This window comes from Piliocolobus tephrosceles, chromosome 10 (assembly GCF_002776525.5).
Source record: "Piliocolobus tephrosceles isolate RC106 chromosome 10, ASM277652v3, whole genome shotgun sequence".
Lineage (NCBI taxonomy): Eukaryota > Metazoa > Chordata > Mammalia > Primates > Cercopithecidae > Piliocolobus > Piliocolobus tephrosceles.
In genome coordinates, this window is record NC_045443.1 from 62,321,350 (window position 1) to 62,340,317 (window position 18,968).

General features: G+C 33.8%; 1 protein-coding gene across 1 annotated transcript in view; it reads left to right on the forward strand.

Annotated features, from left to right (window-relative positions):
* LEMD3 (LEM domain containing 3) overlaps positions 1-18,968 on the forward strand; it is a 79,407-nt gene that overhangs the window by 51,184 nt on the left and 9,255 nt on the right. The window contains exons 5-6 of the mRNA XM_023225121.1: positions 18,138-18,217; positions 18,304-18,449. Coding sequence (XP_023080889.1) covers positions 18,138-18,217; positions 18,304-18,449 — 226 coding nt within the window. The remainder of the gene's footprint in view (positions 1-18,137; positions 18,218-18,303; positions 18,450-18,968) is intronic.

The following is an 18,968-nucleotide window of genomic DNA, read 5'->3' on the forward strand; positions in this document are numbered from 1 at the left end:
GATACATGGTTTGCAAATATTTTCTCCCATTCCGTGGGTTACTTTTTCACTTTTTCACTGTTTCTTTTACTGCACATTTTTCTATTTTTGCCTTTGTTGCCTATGCTTTTGGTGTCATGTCCAAGAAATTATTGCCTGTATCAACATCAAGAAGCTTTTCTTCTATGTTTTCTTCAAGGAATTCTATAATTTCAGGTCTTACATTTAAGTCTTTATTCCATTTGGAGTTGATTTTTGTGTATGGTGTAAGATAAAGGTCCAGTTTGATTCTTTTGCATGTGGAAATCCAGTTTTCCTAGCACCATGTATTGAAGAGATTGTCATTTCTCCATTGCATAGTCTGGCACCCTTGTAGAAGATTGTTGGATCATACATCAGTGGCTTTATTTCTGGTTCTCTATTTTGTTCCACTGGTCCATTTATGTCTGTTTGTATGCTAGTACTATACTGTTTGGATTACTGTAGTTCTGTCATATGTTTTAAAGTCAGCATGAGGCCTTTGTGGTTCCATATGGATATTAGGATTATGTCTTCTATTTCTGCAAAAAAACACTTTTGGGATTTTGTATTGCTGTATTGCTTTGGGTAGTATAGTAATTTGAGTAATATTAAGTCTTCCAGTTCACAAACATGAGATATCTTTCTATTTATTTGTGTCTTTTATTTCATTCAGCTTTTTTTTTTTTTTTTTTGTAGTTTTCAGTGTGTATAAGTCTTTCACCTCCCTGGTAAAGTTTATTCCTAAATATCTAAATCTTTCTGATGCTATTGTAAATGGGATTATTTTCTTAACTTCCTTTTCAGATTGATTGTTGTTAGTGTATAGCAATGTAACTGATTTTTGTATATTGATTTTATATCTTCCAACTTATCTGACTTTATTTATTCTAACTCTCTCTCTCTCTCTCTCTCTCTCTCTCTCTCTATATATATATATATATATATATATATTTTTTTTTTTTTTTGTTAGTAGAGATAGGGGTCTTACTGTGTTGCCCAGACTGGTCTCAAACTCCTTGACTCAAGTTATCCTCCTGCCTTGGCCTCCCAAAGTGCTGGGATTACAGGCATGAGCCACCGCACCCAGCCAACTAACAAGATTTTTTTGGTGGACTCTTTAGGGCTTTCTGTGTATAAGATTATGTTACCTGTTTAGAGAGATAAATTTACTTCCTTCTAATTTGGATGTCTTTTATTTCTTTTTCTTGTCTAATTGCTCTGGCTAGGATATCTAGTGCTATGACAGATAGAGATGGGAAAAATAGCTACCCTGGCCTTCTTCCTGATCTTACAGGAAAATCTTTTTTTTTTTTTTTTTTTTTTTTTTGAGACAGAATCTCACTCTGTCGCCCAGGCTGGAGTGCAGTGGCATGATCTCTGCTCATTACAACCTCCACCTCCTGGACTCAAGTGATTCATGTGTCTCAGCTTCCTGAGTAGCTGGGATTACAGGTGTGTGCCACCACACCTGGCTAATATTTTTGTATTTTTAGTAGAGATGGGGTTTCACCATGTTGACCAAGCTGGTCTTGAACTCCTGACCTCAGGTGATCTACCCACCTCAGCCTCCCAAAGTGCTGGGATTGTAAGCGTGAGCCACTGTGCCTGGCCAGGAAAATCTGTTTGTCACCATTGAGTATATTAGCTAAGGGTTTCCATGTATGACCTTTAATGTATTGAGATAATTTCTTTCTATTCCTCTTTATTAAATGGTTTTATCATGAAAGGATATTAAATTTTATCAAATGCTTTTTCTGAATCTATTGAGATGATCATGTGATTTTAATCCTTTGTTCTATTAATGTAGCATACTCAATTTTGAGTTTTGTATGTTGAACCATCTTTGTGTCTGAGGTATATGATCCTGGTGTGTGACCCTTTTCATGTGCTTTTGAATTCAGTTTGCTAGGGATTTTTGAGGATTTTTGTATCTCAGGGATTTTAGTCTGTAATTTTCTTATAGTATCATTGTCTGGCTTTGGTGTCAGAGTAATGCTGGCCTCATAAAATGAGTTTGGAAGTGTTTCCTCCTTTTCAGTTTTTCGGAAAAATTTGAATAGGATTGGCATTAATTCTTCTTTAATAAAATAGATAATAAACTCAGAAATGAATTCTGATTTTTTTCTTAGTCTAGTTAAGGGTTTGTCAATTTTGATCTTTTCGAAAAACCAACTCTCAGTTTTGTTGATTCATTAAATTCTCTATTTAATTTATATTTCCTTCCTTCTGCTAACCTTAGGCTTAGTATGTTCTTTTTTTAGTTCTTTGAGATGTAAAGTTAGATTTCTCATTTGAGTTTTTTTTTTTTTTTTTTTTTTTTTTACATAGGCTTATCACTGTAAACCTCTCTCTTGGTATTGCTTTTACTGCTTCTCATAAATTTTGTTAGGTTGTGTTTTTTATTTTTTTAATCTTAATAAATTTATAATTTTTCTTTTGATTTCTGCTTTGACCCAATGCTTGTTCTAGGAGAATGTTGTTTAATTTACATATATTTGTGAATTTCTCAGTTTTTCTCTGCTCTTGATTTTTAGTTTCATTTCATTGTGGTGTGAAAAGATACTTGGTAGGATTTCGGTCATCTTTAATATGTTAAGATTTTTGTGGTCTAATATATGATCTGATTTGGAGAATGTTCCATGTGCACTTGATAAGAATGTGTATTCTACTCCTGTTGGATGGAATTTTCTGTATATTTCTGTTAGATCCATTTGATCTGTAATCGTTGTTCAAGTCTTCTGCTCCCTTATTGATCTTCTATTCATTATTGAAAGAGGGGTATTGAAACATTCTATTGTGTTGCTGTAATTTCTCCCTTCACTTTTGTCATTGTTCGCTTCATATAATCAAGTACTCTAATGTGGGATACATATATATTTAGAATTGTTAAATCTTCCAGATGAATTGACCCCTTTGTCATTTATATAATGAGTGTCCTTCCTTGTCTCATGTGATTTTTTTTTTTTTTTTTTTTTGAGACAGAGTCTAGGCCTGTCACCCAGGCTTCAGTGCAATGGTGAGATCATAGCTTACTGCAATCTCAAACTCCTGGGCTCAAGTGATCCTCCTACCACAGCTTCCCAAGTAACCGGGGCTACAGACACATGCTACCACACCCAGCTAATTTTTAAACTTTTTGTAGAGACAGAATCTCACCATGTTGCCTTTAAGTCAACAATTTGTGTAATATGAATATGACTACCCCTACTCTTTTTTCGTTATTATCTGCATAGAATATCTTTTTTCATCTTTTGGCTGCCAGCCTGTGTGTGTCCTTAAATCTAAGGTGTATACATGATAAAATTGGAGGTTTTTTTTTTTTATTCATTCAGCCACTCAGTGTGTTTTGATTTGGGAGTTTAGTCCATTTACATTTAAAGTAATTACTAATAGGGAAGGACTTATATTGCCTTTTTTATTAAATATTTTCTCTCTGTATTATAGCTTTTTTTGTCCCCTTTTTCATGTCTTACTCTTTTGTGTGTCTTTTTTTTTTTTTTTTTGTAGTGACAAGCTGTGATCTCTTTCTTGTTTTCTTTTATGTGTCTTTTGTAGGCATTTGTGGTTACTATTGGGGCTTATATAAATCATCTTATATTCACAATGATATTTTAACCTGATAACACCTTAACTTTAGTCACATGGAAAGTCTCTACTTCTATCTCTCTTCATTTTTTATATTATTGATGTCACAGATTACATCTTTGCATATTGTGTATCATCAACATATTTTTATAAAGTTTTTTACACTTTTGTCTTTTAAATTGTATATCACAATTAAGTGATTTACATACCACCATTACAGTGTTACAGTATTCTGATTTTGTCTATATATTTACCTTTATCAGCAAGCTTTATATTTTCATATGCTTTTGCATTGCTAGGCAGCATCCTTTCATTTAACTTGGCACTCAGTTTAGCATTTCTTATGTAGTAGTTCTAGTGATGATTAACTCCCTTGGCTTTTATTCTGAAAAAGTCTTTATTTCTTCATTTTTGAAGGATGGTTTTTCTGGATATGTAGTAGTCCCCTTTATCCATGGTTTTGCTTTTCACAGTTTCAGTAACCCTCAGTCAACTATGGTCTGCAAATATTAAATGGAAAATTCCAGAAATAAACAATTCATAAGTCTCACATTATATGCCATTTTTAATAGTATGATGTACTACTCCCCCAACCCCCTCGCCCACCACACACACACAGTATTCTTGGTTGGCAGTTATTTTCTTTCATTACTTTGAATATGTTATTTCACTCTCTTCTGCTTTGTAAAGTCTTTTGGGGACTCCCTTGTATGTGATGAGTAGCTTGCTTCTTGGCTGCTTTCCTCTCCTTGGTTTTCAACAATCTGAACATAACATGTCTCAATATAGACTTATTTTGGTTTATCCTCATTAGGATTCACTGGCTTCCTTGAGTCTGAATGCCCATTTTCTTTCCCAGGTTTGGGGAGTTTTGGGCCTCAAATACATGGATTTTTTTTTTTTTTTTTTTTTTTGCCTGTTTCTTTCTTCTCTTTCTGAAACTTCCATATTACTTATATTGCTTATATTGGTTGGCTTAATGGTGTCACATTAAGTTCTTTAGACTTTCTTTACTTGTCTTTATCCTTTCTTCATTTTGCTTGTCTGATAGAATAATTCCAGATTACCTTCTTTGAGTTTGCTGATTCTTTCTTCTGTTTGATCCAGTCTGCTCTTGAACCCCTCTAATGAATTATTAAATTCAGTTATTCTTTAGCTCCAAAATTTCTGGGTTTTAAAAATACTTTCTGTCTCTTTGTTGATATTCTTACTTGGTTCATGCATTGTTTTCCTGATCTTGTTGAGTATCTTTATGATGGCTTTTCTTGAATTCTTTGTCATGTAATTCTTAGACTTCTACTTCTTTAAGATATGTTTTGGAAGTGTGTTTTGTTTCTTTGATTGACTGTATTTTTGTGGTTCTTCATGTGCCTTGTTACTTTGTGTTGGGATTCATGCATTTAACAACAACAGAAAAAAAAAAAAAAACAAACCCAGCCACCTTTGTAGACTTTGTGCAGGGAAAGTCTTTTAGCAATATGTCTGTATAGAGATTCTGGGTTTCTTACATATCTTTTCTGTGGTTGTGGTTGTGTCCTCTCTGGACTTTTGCATGTGAATTTCCAATTAGAGAAGTTTTGCTGGTTTATTTTCTCATAGTTTATAATCTTTTGATCCCTGATATCTGTAGATTATCCCTGGTGTCTGTAGATTATATGGAGCTGCCATAAGCTATCCAACTATTTTGTTTGTTTGTTTTGAGACAGAGTCTCGGTCTGTTGCCCAGGCCGGAGTACAGTGGCACGATCTCAGCTCACTACAACCTCTGCCTCCCTGGTTCAAGCGATTCTCCTGCCTCAGCTTCCCAAGTAGCTGGAACTACAGGTGCCCGCCACCATGCCCGGCTAATTTTTTGTATTTTTAGTAGAGACAGGGTTTCACCATGTTAGCCAGGATGGTCTCGATCTCCTGAACTTGTGATCCACTCTCCCCGGCCTCCCAAAGTACAGGGATTACAGGCGTGAGCCACTGTGCCTCGCCCAGCTCCTTTTTCTTCATAGGGCCCCCCAGGTATCTAGAGTATACTAAGTCCTGTCAGCATTTTGAATCAGGTGAGGCAGAAGACAGCCAGGCAACGCTCCCTGCCTCTGTGAAGTCAGAACTTGGGATGCATGTCTAACTTTTTTCCTCCTTAGGGAGAAGCCAAGAGTTGGGGTTTTTCTCAACTTTCTTCATGCCGAGCTGGGGGTAGGGACAATGATGAGTGAGTGCTGTTGCCTTTGTTCTTAGTAGTCCTTAACTTGGTGTCTTTCAACTGTTAGATTCAGACACGACAGAAACCAGTTTTCTCCAAAAGTTAGACCATTAGATGTATATTCTAGTCTTCTGTTTTCCTTCTGAGGGGGAAGCCACGAGTTGGCAGTTTCCTCTCTATTGCACTGCCCTGTAGGGTGATGGGAGTGTCTGGGAAGTGAGTGACATGAATTGTCATAACAGCTTTGATACAGGTGGTTTTATGCTTGCCTAGGTGCAGGAACCTTTTAACTAATATCTGGATTTTTCTTAAATGGAATTGGTCCATGTATTTTTGTTGAATCAGTGTCTCATTGAGGGAAGGAGGGTCTGGGGCTTCCTATTCTGCCATCTTGCTGATGTCACTCCACTTTTTAAAAATTAAAAATGTAGTATATGTTTTAAGACTTTCAGCAAAGTTTTGGTAATAGTCTCCTGTGATATGCTTGTCAACAAAGAGAAATATTGACTGAGTTTTTAACTTAATGCATGACTTATATGTAGGTACCAAAAAGATCCTAAGACAGTATAATAATGAGATTATATCTGGAGTCAAATTCTGGCACTGCCAGTAGAAGCTATTGCATTTTGGTAAAGTCTCTTTAACTTTTCTGAACCCGTTTCTTTGTGAATGTGGGGCTGCTGTTAATACCTGTCAAAGTTGTTGGGAGGCTTGAGTATATAAAATGCCTAGCTCAGTGCCTGATGATTATAGTAGCTTCCCAATAAACTCAGTTTCTGTGTTTTCTAATTAAATCAGTGCCACTCTAGCGAGTAATCTCTAATAACATGCCATAGAAATTTTGCTTAAGGTTGTTTATTGTCTTTATTTTCAATTTTGACCTAGATGAGAGCATTAATGACAGTAAAATTTATGGATAGTGTCATAGCTAATAGACTAGACAGTTAAAGAATCAGAATTCAAAAAGATCTTGACTAAGAAGGAGTTATGATTATAGGGCTCAGTGTTATGAGATGGACGAATGTCAGGGTGCAGGCAAAAAAAGGGATTGGATTGAGGAGGCTAAAGGAAACAGAATAAAATATTCCATGAAGAAAGGCATAGTGGGAATCCAAAGCAAGCAAACTGTTCCTTATAAAATAATTGAATGGGTTTTTACTTCTAATAGTAGGACTGTCTTATTCCATTCAGTATTTCTTTCCTATTTTCTTTTTGTTATGTAGTTAAACCTCTGAGATTTGATCTCTGAGAGGTAATACCACAGATCTGTGTTATGATTGGTCATAAATTCCTGAAGCAAGTTTCATTTGCTTTTCAGAAGAATCCTGAGACTCTTAAGGCATATTAAATATAATTAATTCTTCCTTGGTATCTGGGGATTACTTCCAGGACCCCATGGACACAAAAATTTGTAGATGCTCAAGTCCTTTATATAAAATACTGTAGTATTTACATATAACCTATGTATATCCTGCTATATACCTTAAATCTTCTCTAGATTACTGATAATACAATGTAAATGGTATATAAATAGTTATTATTATACTGTATCGTTTAGGGCAAGCTTGTCCAACTCCCAGCCCAGGACGGCTTTGAATGCGGCCTAACAAAAATTTGTCAACTTTCTTAAAACATGAGAATTTTTGCGATTTTTTTTTTTTTTTTTTGGCTCATCAGCTATTGTTAATGTATTTTATGTGTGGCCCAAGACAGTTCTTCCAGTGGGGCCAAGGGAAGCCAAAAGATTGGACACCCCTGGTTTAGGGTATAATAAGGAAAAAAAAAAAAAAGACTGTATAAGTTTAATGCAGACATAATCATCTGTTTTTTTCCCAAATATTTTTGATTCATGATAGACTGTATTGACTCTATTCAGTATTTCAATCCATGGATGTGGAACCCATGGATAAAAGGACTGACTGTATTGTGTTTGAAGGACTGAAGAAATGGGATAGGGACTGGGGACAAGATAGGACCTGACAAGTAATTAAGGTAGAACTGAGGAAGAGGCAGGGATTGGTGCAGAATTATTAACCTCTTTTTCACTTCTCCCAACCATTTTCTTGTAGCTGCGGGTCAGTAATAGTACATGTTAAAAAGAAGGGGCACAGACGTGGGGTTGGGGTAAGTCAAAGTCTAAGCCAGGCAGCAGTAGAATATAAGATTAGTTCTACTAGAGACTGGCAGCAAAGAAGTTACCGGAAGCACCCTTGCATGAGTTAAGTTGGAAACTGCTTATATCTACTTAAAAAAAAAGTTATTAATGAACTGTAACTTTTTTTGTTTTCTTCTTCTTATTTTTTGAAATAGAGTCTTGCTCTGTCGCTCAGGCTGGAGTGCAGTGGCACGATCTCAGCTCACTGCAAGCTCCGCCTTCAGGGTTCACGCCATTTTCCTGCCTCAGCCTCCCGAGTAGGTGGGACTACAGGCACCTGCCACCACACCTGGCTAATTTTTTTTTGTATTTTTAGTGGAGACAGGGTTTCACTGTGTTAGCCAGGATGGTCTCGATCTCCTGACCTCGTGATCCACCCGCCTTGGCCTCCCGAAGTGCCGGGATTACAGGCGTGAGCCACTGCACCCAGCCACTTTTATTATTTTTAATTAACATAATTTTACATATTTATGGGGTATAGTGTGATATTTTGATACATGTATACAATGTGTAATGATCCAGTGGGGTAATTAGCATAGCCATCACCTCAAACATTTATAATTTATTTGTTTTGGGAACATTCAAAAATTGCTCTTTTAGCTATTTGAAAGTATATAATAAATTGTTGTTAATTATAGTTGCCTTGCAGTGTTGTAGAACACTAGAATTTATTCCTCCTACCTGGTTATAATTTTGTTTAACCAACCTCTGGCTACACCCCCTCCCCCTGCCACTTTGCCACTTTCTAGCCTCTAGTAACCACTATTGTCTTCTGCCTCCCCAAGATCAACTTTTTAGCTTCCCCAAAGGTAAAATAAGCCAAGTTCTTAGTAGTCCTTAACTTGGACTTCTAACTCACTTGTCTTCCACAAGTGATAACATATGGTATTTGTCTTTCTGTGGTTGGCTGATTTCACTTAACATAATGTTCTTCAAGTGCATCTGTGTTGCTGTGAATCACATAATTTTGTTCTTTATTATGACTGAATAATATTCCTTTGTATATATACCACATTTTATTTATTCATCTGTTAATGAGTGCTTAGGTTGATTCCATATTATTGTTAATAATGTGGCAATAAATGAGAGTACAGATACCTCTTTCACTTACTGATTTCGTTTCCTTTGGATATATACCCAGTAGTGAGATTGCTGGATCATATGGTAGTTCTATTTTTAATTTTTTGTGGATCCACCATACTATTGTCTACAATGGCTGTACTTTACATTTCCACCAACAGTGGATAAGAGTTCCCCTTTATCTGCATCCTCGCCAGCATTTGTTATTTTTTGTGTTTTTGATGCTAGCAATTCTAACTGGGGTGAGTGAATATCTCATTGTGGTTTTGATTTGCATTTCCTTGATGATTAGTGTGTTGGGCATTTTTTCATATACCTGTTGGTTGTTTGTATGTCTTCTTTTAAGAGATGTCTGTTAAGCTCATTTGCCCATTGAGTTCCTTGTGTGTTCTGGATATCATTCCCTTTTCAGATGAATAGTTTGCAAATGTCTCCCATTCTACTAGTTGTCTCTTCACTCTGTTGCTGCCTTTGCTCTGCAGAATCTTTTATTTTGCTATAACCCCATTTATTTTTGCATTTGTGTCTTCTCCATAAAAACCTTTGTCCAGACTAATGTACTGAAGCATTCCTCCTGTATTATCTTTTAGAACTTTCATAATTTTAGGTCTTAAATTATTTAATCCATTTTGAGTTGGTTTTTGTGTATGGTGAGAAATAAGGAGGCTGGTTTCATTCTGCCTGTTTTCACAGCACTGTTTAGTGAAGAGACTGTCCTCTCCCCAGTGAATGGTCTTGGCATCTATGTCAAAAATCAGTTGGCTGTAAATATGTAGATTTATTTCTGGGGTCTTTATTCTGTTCCGATGGTCTGTGTGTCTGCTTTTATGCCAGTACCATGCTGTTTTGCTTACTATAGCTTTGTAGTATGTTTTGAGGTTTTATAGTGTGATGCATCCAGCTTTGTTCTTTTTGCTCAGGATTGCTTTGACTGTTCATAGTTCCATATGAACTTGAGAATTGTTTTCTTCTTCTTACGTGAAGAATGTCAGTGGTATTGTGATAGGAATTGCATTGAATCTATAGATTATTTTTAGTAGTGTAGTTGTTTTCATAATCTTCTAATCGTGAACATGGGATGTCTTTTTTATTGGTGTTTTATGGTTTTTCTTAGATATCTTTTACCTTCTTGGTTAAATTTAATTGTAGGTATTTTATTCATTTATTTATTTTTGTAGCTATTGTGAGTAGAACTGCTCTCTTGATTTCTTTCTCTGCTAGTTTTTTGTTGGTATATGTTACTGATTTTGAGAATTGATTTTCTGCCTGCAAGTTTATTGAATTTGTTTATCAGTTCTAAGGGGTTTTTGGTGGAACTTTTAGGGTTTTCTACATTAACATCATGTCATCTGCACATAGGGAGAATTTTTCTCCTTTCCAGTTTGGACGCCCTTTATTTCTTTTTCTTGCCTAATTGCTCTGGCTAGGACTTCCAATACTATGTTAAATAAGAGTGGTGAGAATGGGCACTGTTGTCTTATTCCATTTCCTATAGGGAAAGCTTTCAGCTTTTTCTCATTCAGTATGCTGTTGGCTGTGGGTTTGCCATATATGGCCTTTATTGTGTCCTTCAGTACCTAGTTCGTTGAGAGTTATCATGAAGAGATGTTAAATTATATTAAATGCTTTTTCTCCAGTGAACTCTGTAGCCTTTAGAATATTTTTATATCTTGAGTTATTTTATGTTTCATATTCAATTTTGTCTTATTTTAATTTATTAGAATTTCTGTTGCATATTTTTATAAGATTGTGGATTAATTTAATTTCATTCTTAATTGGTTAAATAATTATTTTATGTAAAATGTTAATACTCTTTATATAGTTAGGTTTATGTATGTTTTTGTTACCTTTTCTTTTTGGAATCTCATTTTTCATGTTTTTCAAATGCTATAAAACCTGCTGTGGTTTGTCATCACCATAGATGCAGTTTGTACTGCCAAAAGCAAAACAGAGAGAGCTTTAAACAGGGTTTTTCCCCTGAAAAATATAGTTTTAAGGTCTATATAAAAGTCTTAAAGTATTATTTTTAATAATGCTCATTTTTTCAACGTAAAATTAAGTAATACTGGGTAGTCACAGTGGCTCACACCTATAATCTCAGCACTTCAGGAGGCCAAGGCAGGAGGATCATGTGAGCCCAAGTGTTGCACACTGGACTGGGGAACATAGTGGGATCTTGTCTCTACAGAAAAAAAAATTTTTAATAGCTAGGTGTGGTGGTACATGGCTCTGTAGACCCTCTGTAGTCCCAGCTCCTCAGGAGGCTGAGGTGGGAGGATTACCTTGATTGTACCACTGCACTCCAGCCTGGATAACAGAGTGAGACCCTGTCTCAAAAATAAAGAAATAAATAAATAACACTCATTATTTAATTCATATGGCAAATGAAAGGAAAAAAGCTTCCAATTCACTATCTAAGGATAACAACTGGCAAAATATTGGTCCATTTTCCTCTAATTATTATAAATTTTTTTTCTAAAGCTAATATTACTTTATTATAAATATTTTATACTATAAATATTCATGTGTCTTTCCCTTGAAATTATTGTGTGTATTTCAAAAATCACTGAACGGTTTTTGAAAATGTTTTCTATCACTGAATATTTCATTATATGATTTTATTTTATTGGTTTGTGGTTTTTCAGTATTATGAAATCACTCTAATCTTTGCATATAGTAATTTTCTAATATTTCTTAGGAAATAATCCTAAAAAGGAAATTACTTGTTCAAATAGCATGAACTTTTAAAAATGCTTTTGATATATGTTGCTGTATTACTTCCCAATTTGAAATAACTGCTTTAGCACAATCTAGCCTTTATTTTATTTTATTTTGTCCATATTCTGGCATAAATATGGAGGAAACTCTTTACAAAGGTGTATCAAACAAGGATTATAATATCTATGTGGAGGGGCTTCTGCTTATGGAAAAAGAGATCTATTACATATTTTCATATATTTGCACTGTAGTTTCACCAGCAACACATTTAATTTTTAGATTGAGGAATAAATAAAGCAAAGAATGTGTAGAGCCCCTATAGGTATAAGCTAATTTTTTCACAACTTCTAGTACATTTTAAGCACAATAAATATAGTAAATGTTTGATGGAGAAAATGAGTGAATAAGCCTGAGTAACATGTTTTTGTTTTCTTGAATTTAATTATTTATGTTTAATTCTTACTTTATCCAGTTTTCTTCTTCAAAGGAAATTTAATAAACTTAATAACTAATTTAAATAATTTAAACACTGTTTTTCTAATTACTCCAGTGCTCTTCCTGAGCTTTTTAAAAAACTTGTTTTTGATATTGAAAGCTCATTTTAATTTGTGAAAAGTTAAGAGGTCCCTCTGGTGGAACATTTAAGAAATACATAGTTTATATTTCCATGAAAATACATGGTTGGTTTTTAAGTTAAATGGTAGTAACTTTGTATAACTTTTTATGGAATGATGTAATGAATGGGTTACGTTCCTAGGTTGCTTTCAAAACCTGCTTAACCTTTAACACGATGAATATGTTTAAGATTTGTGAAGAAAATAGGAAAGTAGACAGCTGCAAATGTGTCAAATTATGGGGCTGGATAGACTTTTATGGCCTAGAATGCTAATTACTGTTAATAAAATCTGTGTGGAAAAATGAGTGTTCTGAGAAGTGGAGTGAGGGGGAAATTTTATGATAATAATTAAAGTTTATAAAGTACAATGTGGTACTTTCTATATGTTAATTCTAATTTCAGAATGATCCAACAAGATAGATGGTATTAGACCAATTTCATAAAGAAACTAAACCGTAGAGGGGCTAATAACTAGAGTATCCAGCTACTATGTGATGGAACTGGGAATAGAACCAAAGTACTTGGTCTTTTCTGTATATTGTTCTGCCTCTTAGATGGATGGAGTGGATTCATAATCCTCAGCTCCAGCTATTGAGTGGGCAATGTACTGATGCTATTAAGGGTTAGGATCGGAAAAGGTGGTCAAAGTAGATACATCTGAATAGGTGGCATATTTTTACTTGTTCCATTTAAGGTTGTACATATAGCTAATCTGTAATGGAGCCAGGATCTGATCCTGGGTCTACTTGGTTCTAAAGACTATGTTTTTTTCTGTTATTCTAGCAGGTGAAAGATCATACAATTCTTACTGAATCAGGAGTGATATCCTATTCAGTATTGTGGATTTTTGTGTGTTATATTTTAATTAAGCTTAAAAGGTGCCATCTGATGTATAGTGTATATCATCTCACAGTTCACTAGAATATTCACCAGCTGGAAAGCTGCATAGCTATTACTATGTAAATTATCAGTTTCATAAACTATCCATAGTAGGTTTTTAGTCCTTGCTTGATTTCTCCCTATACCAGTGCCTTTTTCCCTTCTTACTAACTAAAGTTTTGTTGCCTTATTTAATGAAACAGTATTATTTTTGTACTTGGAAACTGTAATCCAAGTTCAGAGCATCTGATGCGGGTTTTAAAATACACATTTTCGACCCATTATTTTGAAAATAACATTTGGGAGAGGTCATGGGATATGCGTGACTACACACATGTGTTAGATTTAAGATTTGGGAAAATATACTTCGAATTTAGAAAGATTTACATGAAGCAGTCAGTGGTATACTGACTGAGCTCTTGCCTATAAGTAAATAGTAATAAACAATAGTAATAAAAGTTGTGCCTTAAAAATTAAAAACTTAGTTTCCTCCTGATTTTTGTCATCAGTTATTGGAAAATGTTTGTTTTATGATGCTGGAATGCCTTACCTCAGAGGTTAGCAAGCCATGGCTTATGGGCCAGATCCAGCCTGCCTGTTTTTGTATGGCTTGTGAGCTGTGGTTTTACAACAGTTTTAAAGCTTGCTTTTAAAAAAGAAAGAAATTTATATGGCTGCACAGCTTAAAGCGTTTACTCTCTGGCGCTTAAAGCATTTACTCTCTGGCCCTTCACGGAAAAAAGAAAAAGTTGACCAACCCCTGCCGTACCCACAGCTTTCCAGGTGGCTACAAAAAGTGAATAATAAAGCAGTTTAAACTGTTAAAATCAGGTGTATGCTATGTATGCTACAGTATTAGCATCAACTATTTGGCATAAGCAAATAATTCAATTTTTGCTTTTATAAAAATTCCTTTTTCTAATACTCTAGAACGCTATATATATATATATTTGTGGAAATAATGGCATATTTTAGACCTCAGCCTATTAAATCCTTAATGAGGTTTTAAATAATCAATTGTTTATTGAGAATGTGTACCCATAAAATGAACATTCCATGGTTTCGTTGTATTCCAGATAGTGAGTGGATGTCAAGTGGTATTAACAAGGGAAAGGAAAACAGAAAAAGGGAAAATAACAACAGATCGTCTTTTCTTACCCTTGTTATTTTATAACTAAGAGGTTTAAGGCCTTCATTCCTCCTCGTACTTAGCTTTTTAGATCTGTAGGTGTCCTTGTTAATTTTTAAGGGATATTTGATGAGAACAGTAATATTTATAATGTCAGCCTCCTAAAATTTTTATATTTAAAATTTGCAACTAATAACCGTGGGAGTTTGTTTTTATGTTACCTGAAACTTATGCTTATAGTCTAGTCTTCAAAGACTAGATTAAACTTGTCCAGTAGTATATGTAGTAATAAAAAGCATGCCATGATACTAGGCAAATCATAGTAATACAAGCTGAATAGCATCTATATAAGTACAAGTAAATACAACATTTATTTCATTCATTTTTAATATATGCATGTATTTGAAGGGTACTATGTGACATCTGTGTCTTTGAAGAACCAAATGAACACAAAATCCTTTTTAAAAATGTACGGTAGTGACAACATTACAAAGAAAACTAAATGCAATAATACTGTCTTCAGCTGCACTGGTAACCTATATTAATCTTGCTTTGTAGATTTTCATTTATACACAAAGTGATTTCTAGTAGTAATTGAAACTAATTGCCTGAAATTATTTTGTGTAACTGTATTGCATATTTTAATACAATATTAAAGCGAATAAAAATCACTTGTATCCTCATTCTTATGCTACTCATATGAGTACATTTTTTTTATAATTATAAATACAGTTGGTGCTACGTATACATGGGTTTTGCATCCACATATTTAACCAGCTGTGGATCAAAAATCTTTTTGGGAATAAAAAGAAAAAAAATACAATGGAAAAAACACAGATTTAAAAAATACAACTGTCTATATTCATTTACGTTATATTAGGTGTTATAGGTAATCTAGAAATGATTTAAAGTATAAAGAATGATGTGCATAGGTTATATGCAAATACTATGCAAGTTTATGTCAGGAACTTGAACATCTGTGGATTTTGGTATCCATGGGGCATCCTGGAACCAATCCTCTGTGAATACTGAGGTATAACTGTATATATAAATTAAACGTAGTTTTATTTTTTTAAGCAGATAGCTATTTAGCTCTCATCATGATTATTTCTAAGTTCATAATATCCATTGAAATGATCTCATATATAAACCTTTTTTCAAGCATTAAATACATTGTCTGCAATTTTTTGATATTTGTAAATGCTATAATAAACACCCAAGCTTAAAAAGACAGATGGCCTCTTCACCATCTTAAAAATCCCAGTAGTAGTTTCATGTAATGATGCCTAACAAGATTAGTTCTGCTTTATAAAACTTTGTCTTACATTCGCAAATTTGATACATTAGAATAACTTATCAGTTTTATATTAGGAAGTAAACTATACTGATCAAATGAAAACCTTATAATTTCCAATGCTGTTGAAGAATTTGTTGATAAAATACAATAGGGCACTTCTTAGAAGAATCTCTTCTTAAGAGAGATTTTAATGACTTTTTATTTATGTGTTTAGAAAGTCATTTTTTCCTCTATGAGCCAGGCACGGTGGCTCACGCCTGTAATCCCAGTACTTTGGGAGGCCAAGGCAGGCAGATCACTTGAGGCCAGCAGTTTGAGACCAGCCTGGCCGACAGGGCGAAACCCTGTCTCTGCTACTACTAAAAATACAGTGATTAGCTGGGTGTGGTGGCACATGCCTGTAATAGCCCAGTTACCTGGGAGACTAAGGCACAAGACTCTGCTTGAGCCCTGGAGACAGAGGTTGCAGTGAGGCAAGATGGCACCACTACACTCCAGCCTGGTTGACAGAGCGTGACTCCGTCTCAGAAAAAAAAAAAAAAAAATTCATTTTTTGGTCAAAAAGGACATAAAGACATACTAATAATACAAACTCCATGAACATAGGGAATTTTCACTGTGTTGTTTATGCTGCACCTTTAGTTTCTAAAGTACTACTTGGCACATGGTAAAGGTGTTTATAGCAGTATTATATTTGATAAATTTTAAAAATTGGATATACTCTAAATGTTCATTAATAAGGAGTTGATTAAAAGTGTAGAATAATCATACAATGGTATACAATTTTGTTGAAAAAATAGGGTTTTTTCTATGTATACTGACATTGACACAATATTTTGTTCCATGAAAAAAAGCAAATAGAACAATAGTATGTGTAGTATGATACCACATTTATTTTTACTATTTTAATTTAAAAATACTCTACCCACACATAGCAGTTCTTAAACTTTTTTGTTCCCTGTAATTACTGAGGACTCTCTGGCTTTTGTTTGTGGGAGATATATATTTATATGTTTTTGTTTATATTAGAAAGATATATTTACTTTTTAATGGTAAATATTACAAAAATACATGTTTATATTAAAAATTAAAACTGAAAAAAATTTATGTATTTAGAATAAGCAAAATGAATCTATTATATGTTAACATAATATATTTTTATGAAAAGTGACTTTTCCAGAATGAAAACATTCAGTGAGAACAGTGGCATTGTTATATATTTTATAAATCTCTTAAATTTGTAGCTTAATAAAAGGAGACTGGATTCTTATCTGCTTCTGTATTCAACCTGTCATGATGTTTTAGTTGAAGTACGTCATTAAAATCCAGCCTTACATTGATATGTAGTCAAAACATTGGAAAGTATTTTAGTTGCCTTTTCAGATAATTGTAGATAGATGCTCTTCTTTGATATGATACCAAACCTCTATAAGTAGTAGTTTCTTAAATGTTAGTTGTAATGTGGAATGTCAAACTGTATCAGTGAACTTTTTGTACTCTCGTCTCATAAAATCCTTTTGTTTATTTTGTGCTTTGAATGGATCTTTTACCTATGCATGATGTTATATGCATGATTGGTTTTTATAAAAATCAGAATTTTTCAAATGCATTGGTCACATTTCATTATTCCATATCAAAAAACTGCATTTGTGAATGTTACACAAATCTCATTGGAAAGGTCTTCAAGTATTGTGAAGTTGTCCAGATCACAAAGATGAATGCTAGTTTTTCAAAATTCTACTTTTTACTTGAATGCTCAAATCTTATGATTGGTAACCCGGTCGGTTTTTCTTTAGTTGATAGGCTTACTGCTTTTATGTGTTCAGAATATGTCTGTGAAACATCCATATCTGGAAGAGTTTGCCATTTCTTTGTTCATTTGTAAATAGTATTGCATTTTAAAAAGTGGTGAATTCACTCTTATGATGGCACTGATAAACTAATGATAATAAAGAACTTCCAAGCCCGGCGCAGTGGCTCATGCTTGTAGTTCCAGAACTTTGGGAGTCCAAGGCTGGCGGATCACTTGAGGTCAGGAGTTTAAGTCCAACCTGGCCAACATGGTGAAACTTTGTCTCTCCAAAAGTATGAAAAAAAAAAAAAATTAGCCCGGCCTGGTAGCTGACGCTTGTAATCCCAACTACTTGGGAGGCTGAGGCAGGAGAATCGCTTGAACCCAGGAGGCAGAGGCTGCAGTGAGCCAAGATTGTTCCACTGCATTCCAGCCTGAGTGAGAGAGACTCAGTTCCCAAATATGTAAAATTAAAAACAAAAAAAGCAAAATATTCACACTGATTATATTGGAGTAGTGGGAAAATGCTAACTTTTTTTTCTTTTTTCTCATTCTTTTTAAATTTTCTGTAATGAATATTTTATATTATATAGTTAAAATAAAAATGTTATATAGAGTGTGTTATAAAGGATACCTTACAGAGAGTCGAATGTAGATTAAGAATAGTTATTTTTCTCTATTTTTGTTGTTAGGATTTAGGTCCTGAATATGAAGGTATATTTAACACTTCATTGCAGTGGATCTTAGAAAATGGAAAAGATGTTGGAATAAGGTAAAGGATCTGATTTCCACTTTGACCATTTTGTACTGGGAGAAGTGATTTTGACTTTAAATTCTACCTTACTTATTTTTAAATAGGTGTGTTGGTTTTGGCCCTGAGGAAGAATTGACAAATATAACTGATGTGCAGTTTTTACAGTCCACAAGACCACTGATGTCTTTTTGGTGTCGTTTTCGACGTGCTTTTGTTACTGTAACTCACAGATTATTGTTGTTATGCTTAGGTAAGTTGTAAAGGTAAGAAAGGAGATAAATTGCAGTCTGAATTTTTGTGTGTATTTCACTAAATGCGAGTTGAGAATTCATTTTTGTGATTGTTGCCACGTAAGTCACAGCTAGATGTCTTCTCTAAATATAATAAAAATAATGTCAGGATCATTCTAAGGGCTTAGAAAATAGTAATATAAGGAGAGGTAGGAATAAAACTTTATCATAAGACTGTCACAAAAAAACAAGTGTGGTCAGTGTATACATAGAAATCTACTTTAGAAAGTAGAATTGAAAAATATAAAAATTGAGCTTATTTTTAAATAATAGTATTATAAATTAAGTTTATTAAAATTATGTTTAGTTTTTAAAATGTCATTTACCTAAATTAAAATTTTTTATCATTTTTTAATTAATAATAGGGATTTAGGTGATAGTTTTTTTTTTCTTTCTTTTCTTTCTTTTTCCTTTCTTTTCTTTTCTTTTCTTTTTTCTTTTCTTTTCTTTTCTTTTCTTTTCTTTTCTTTTCTTTTCTT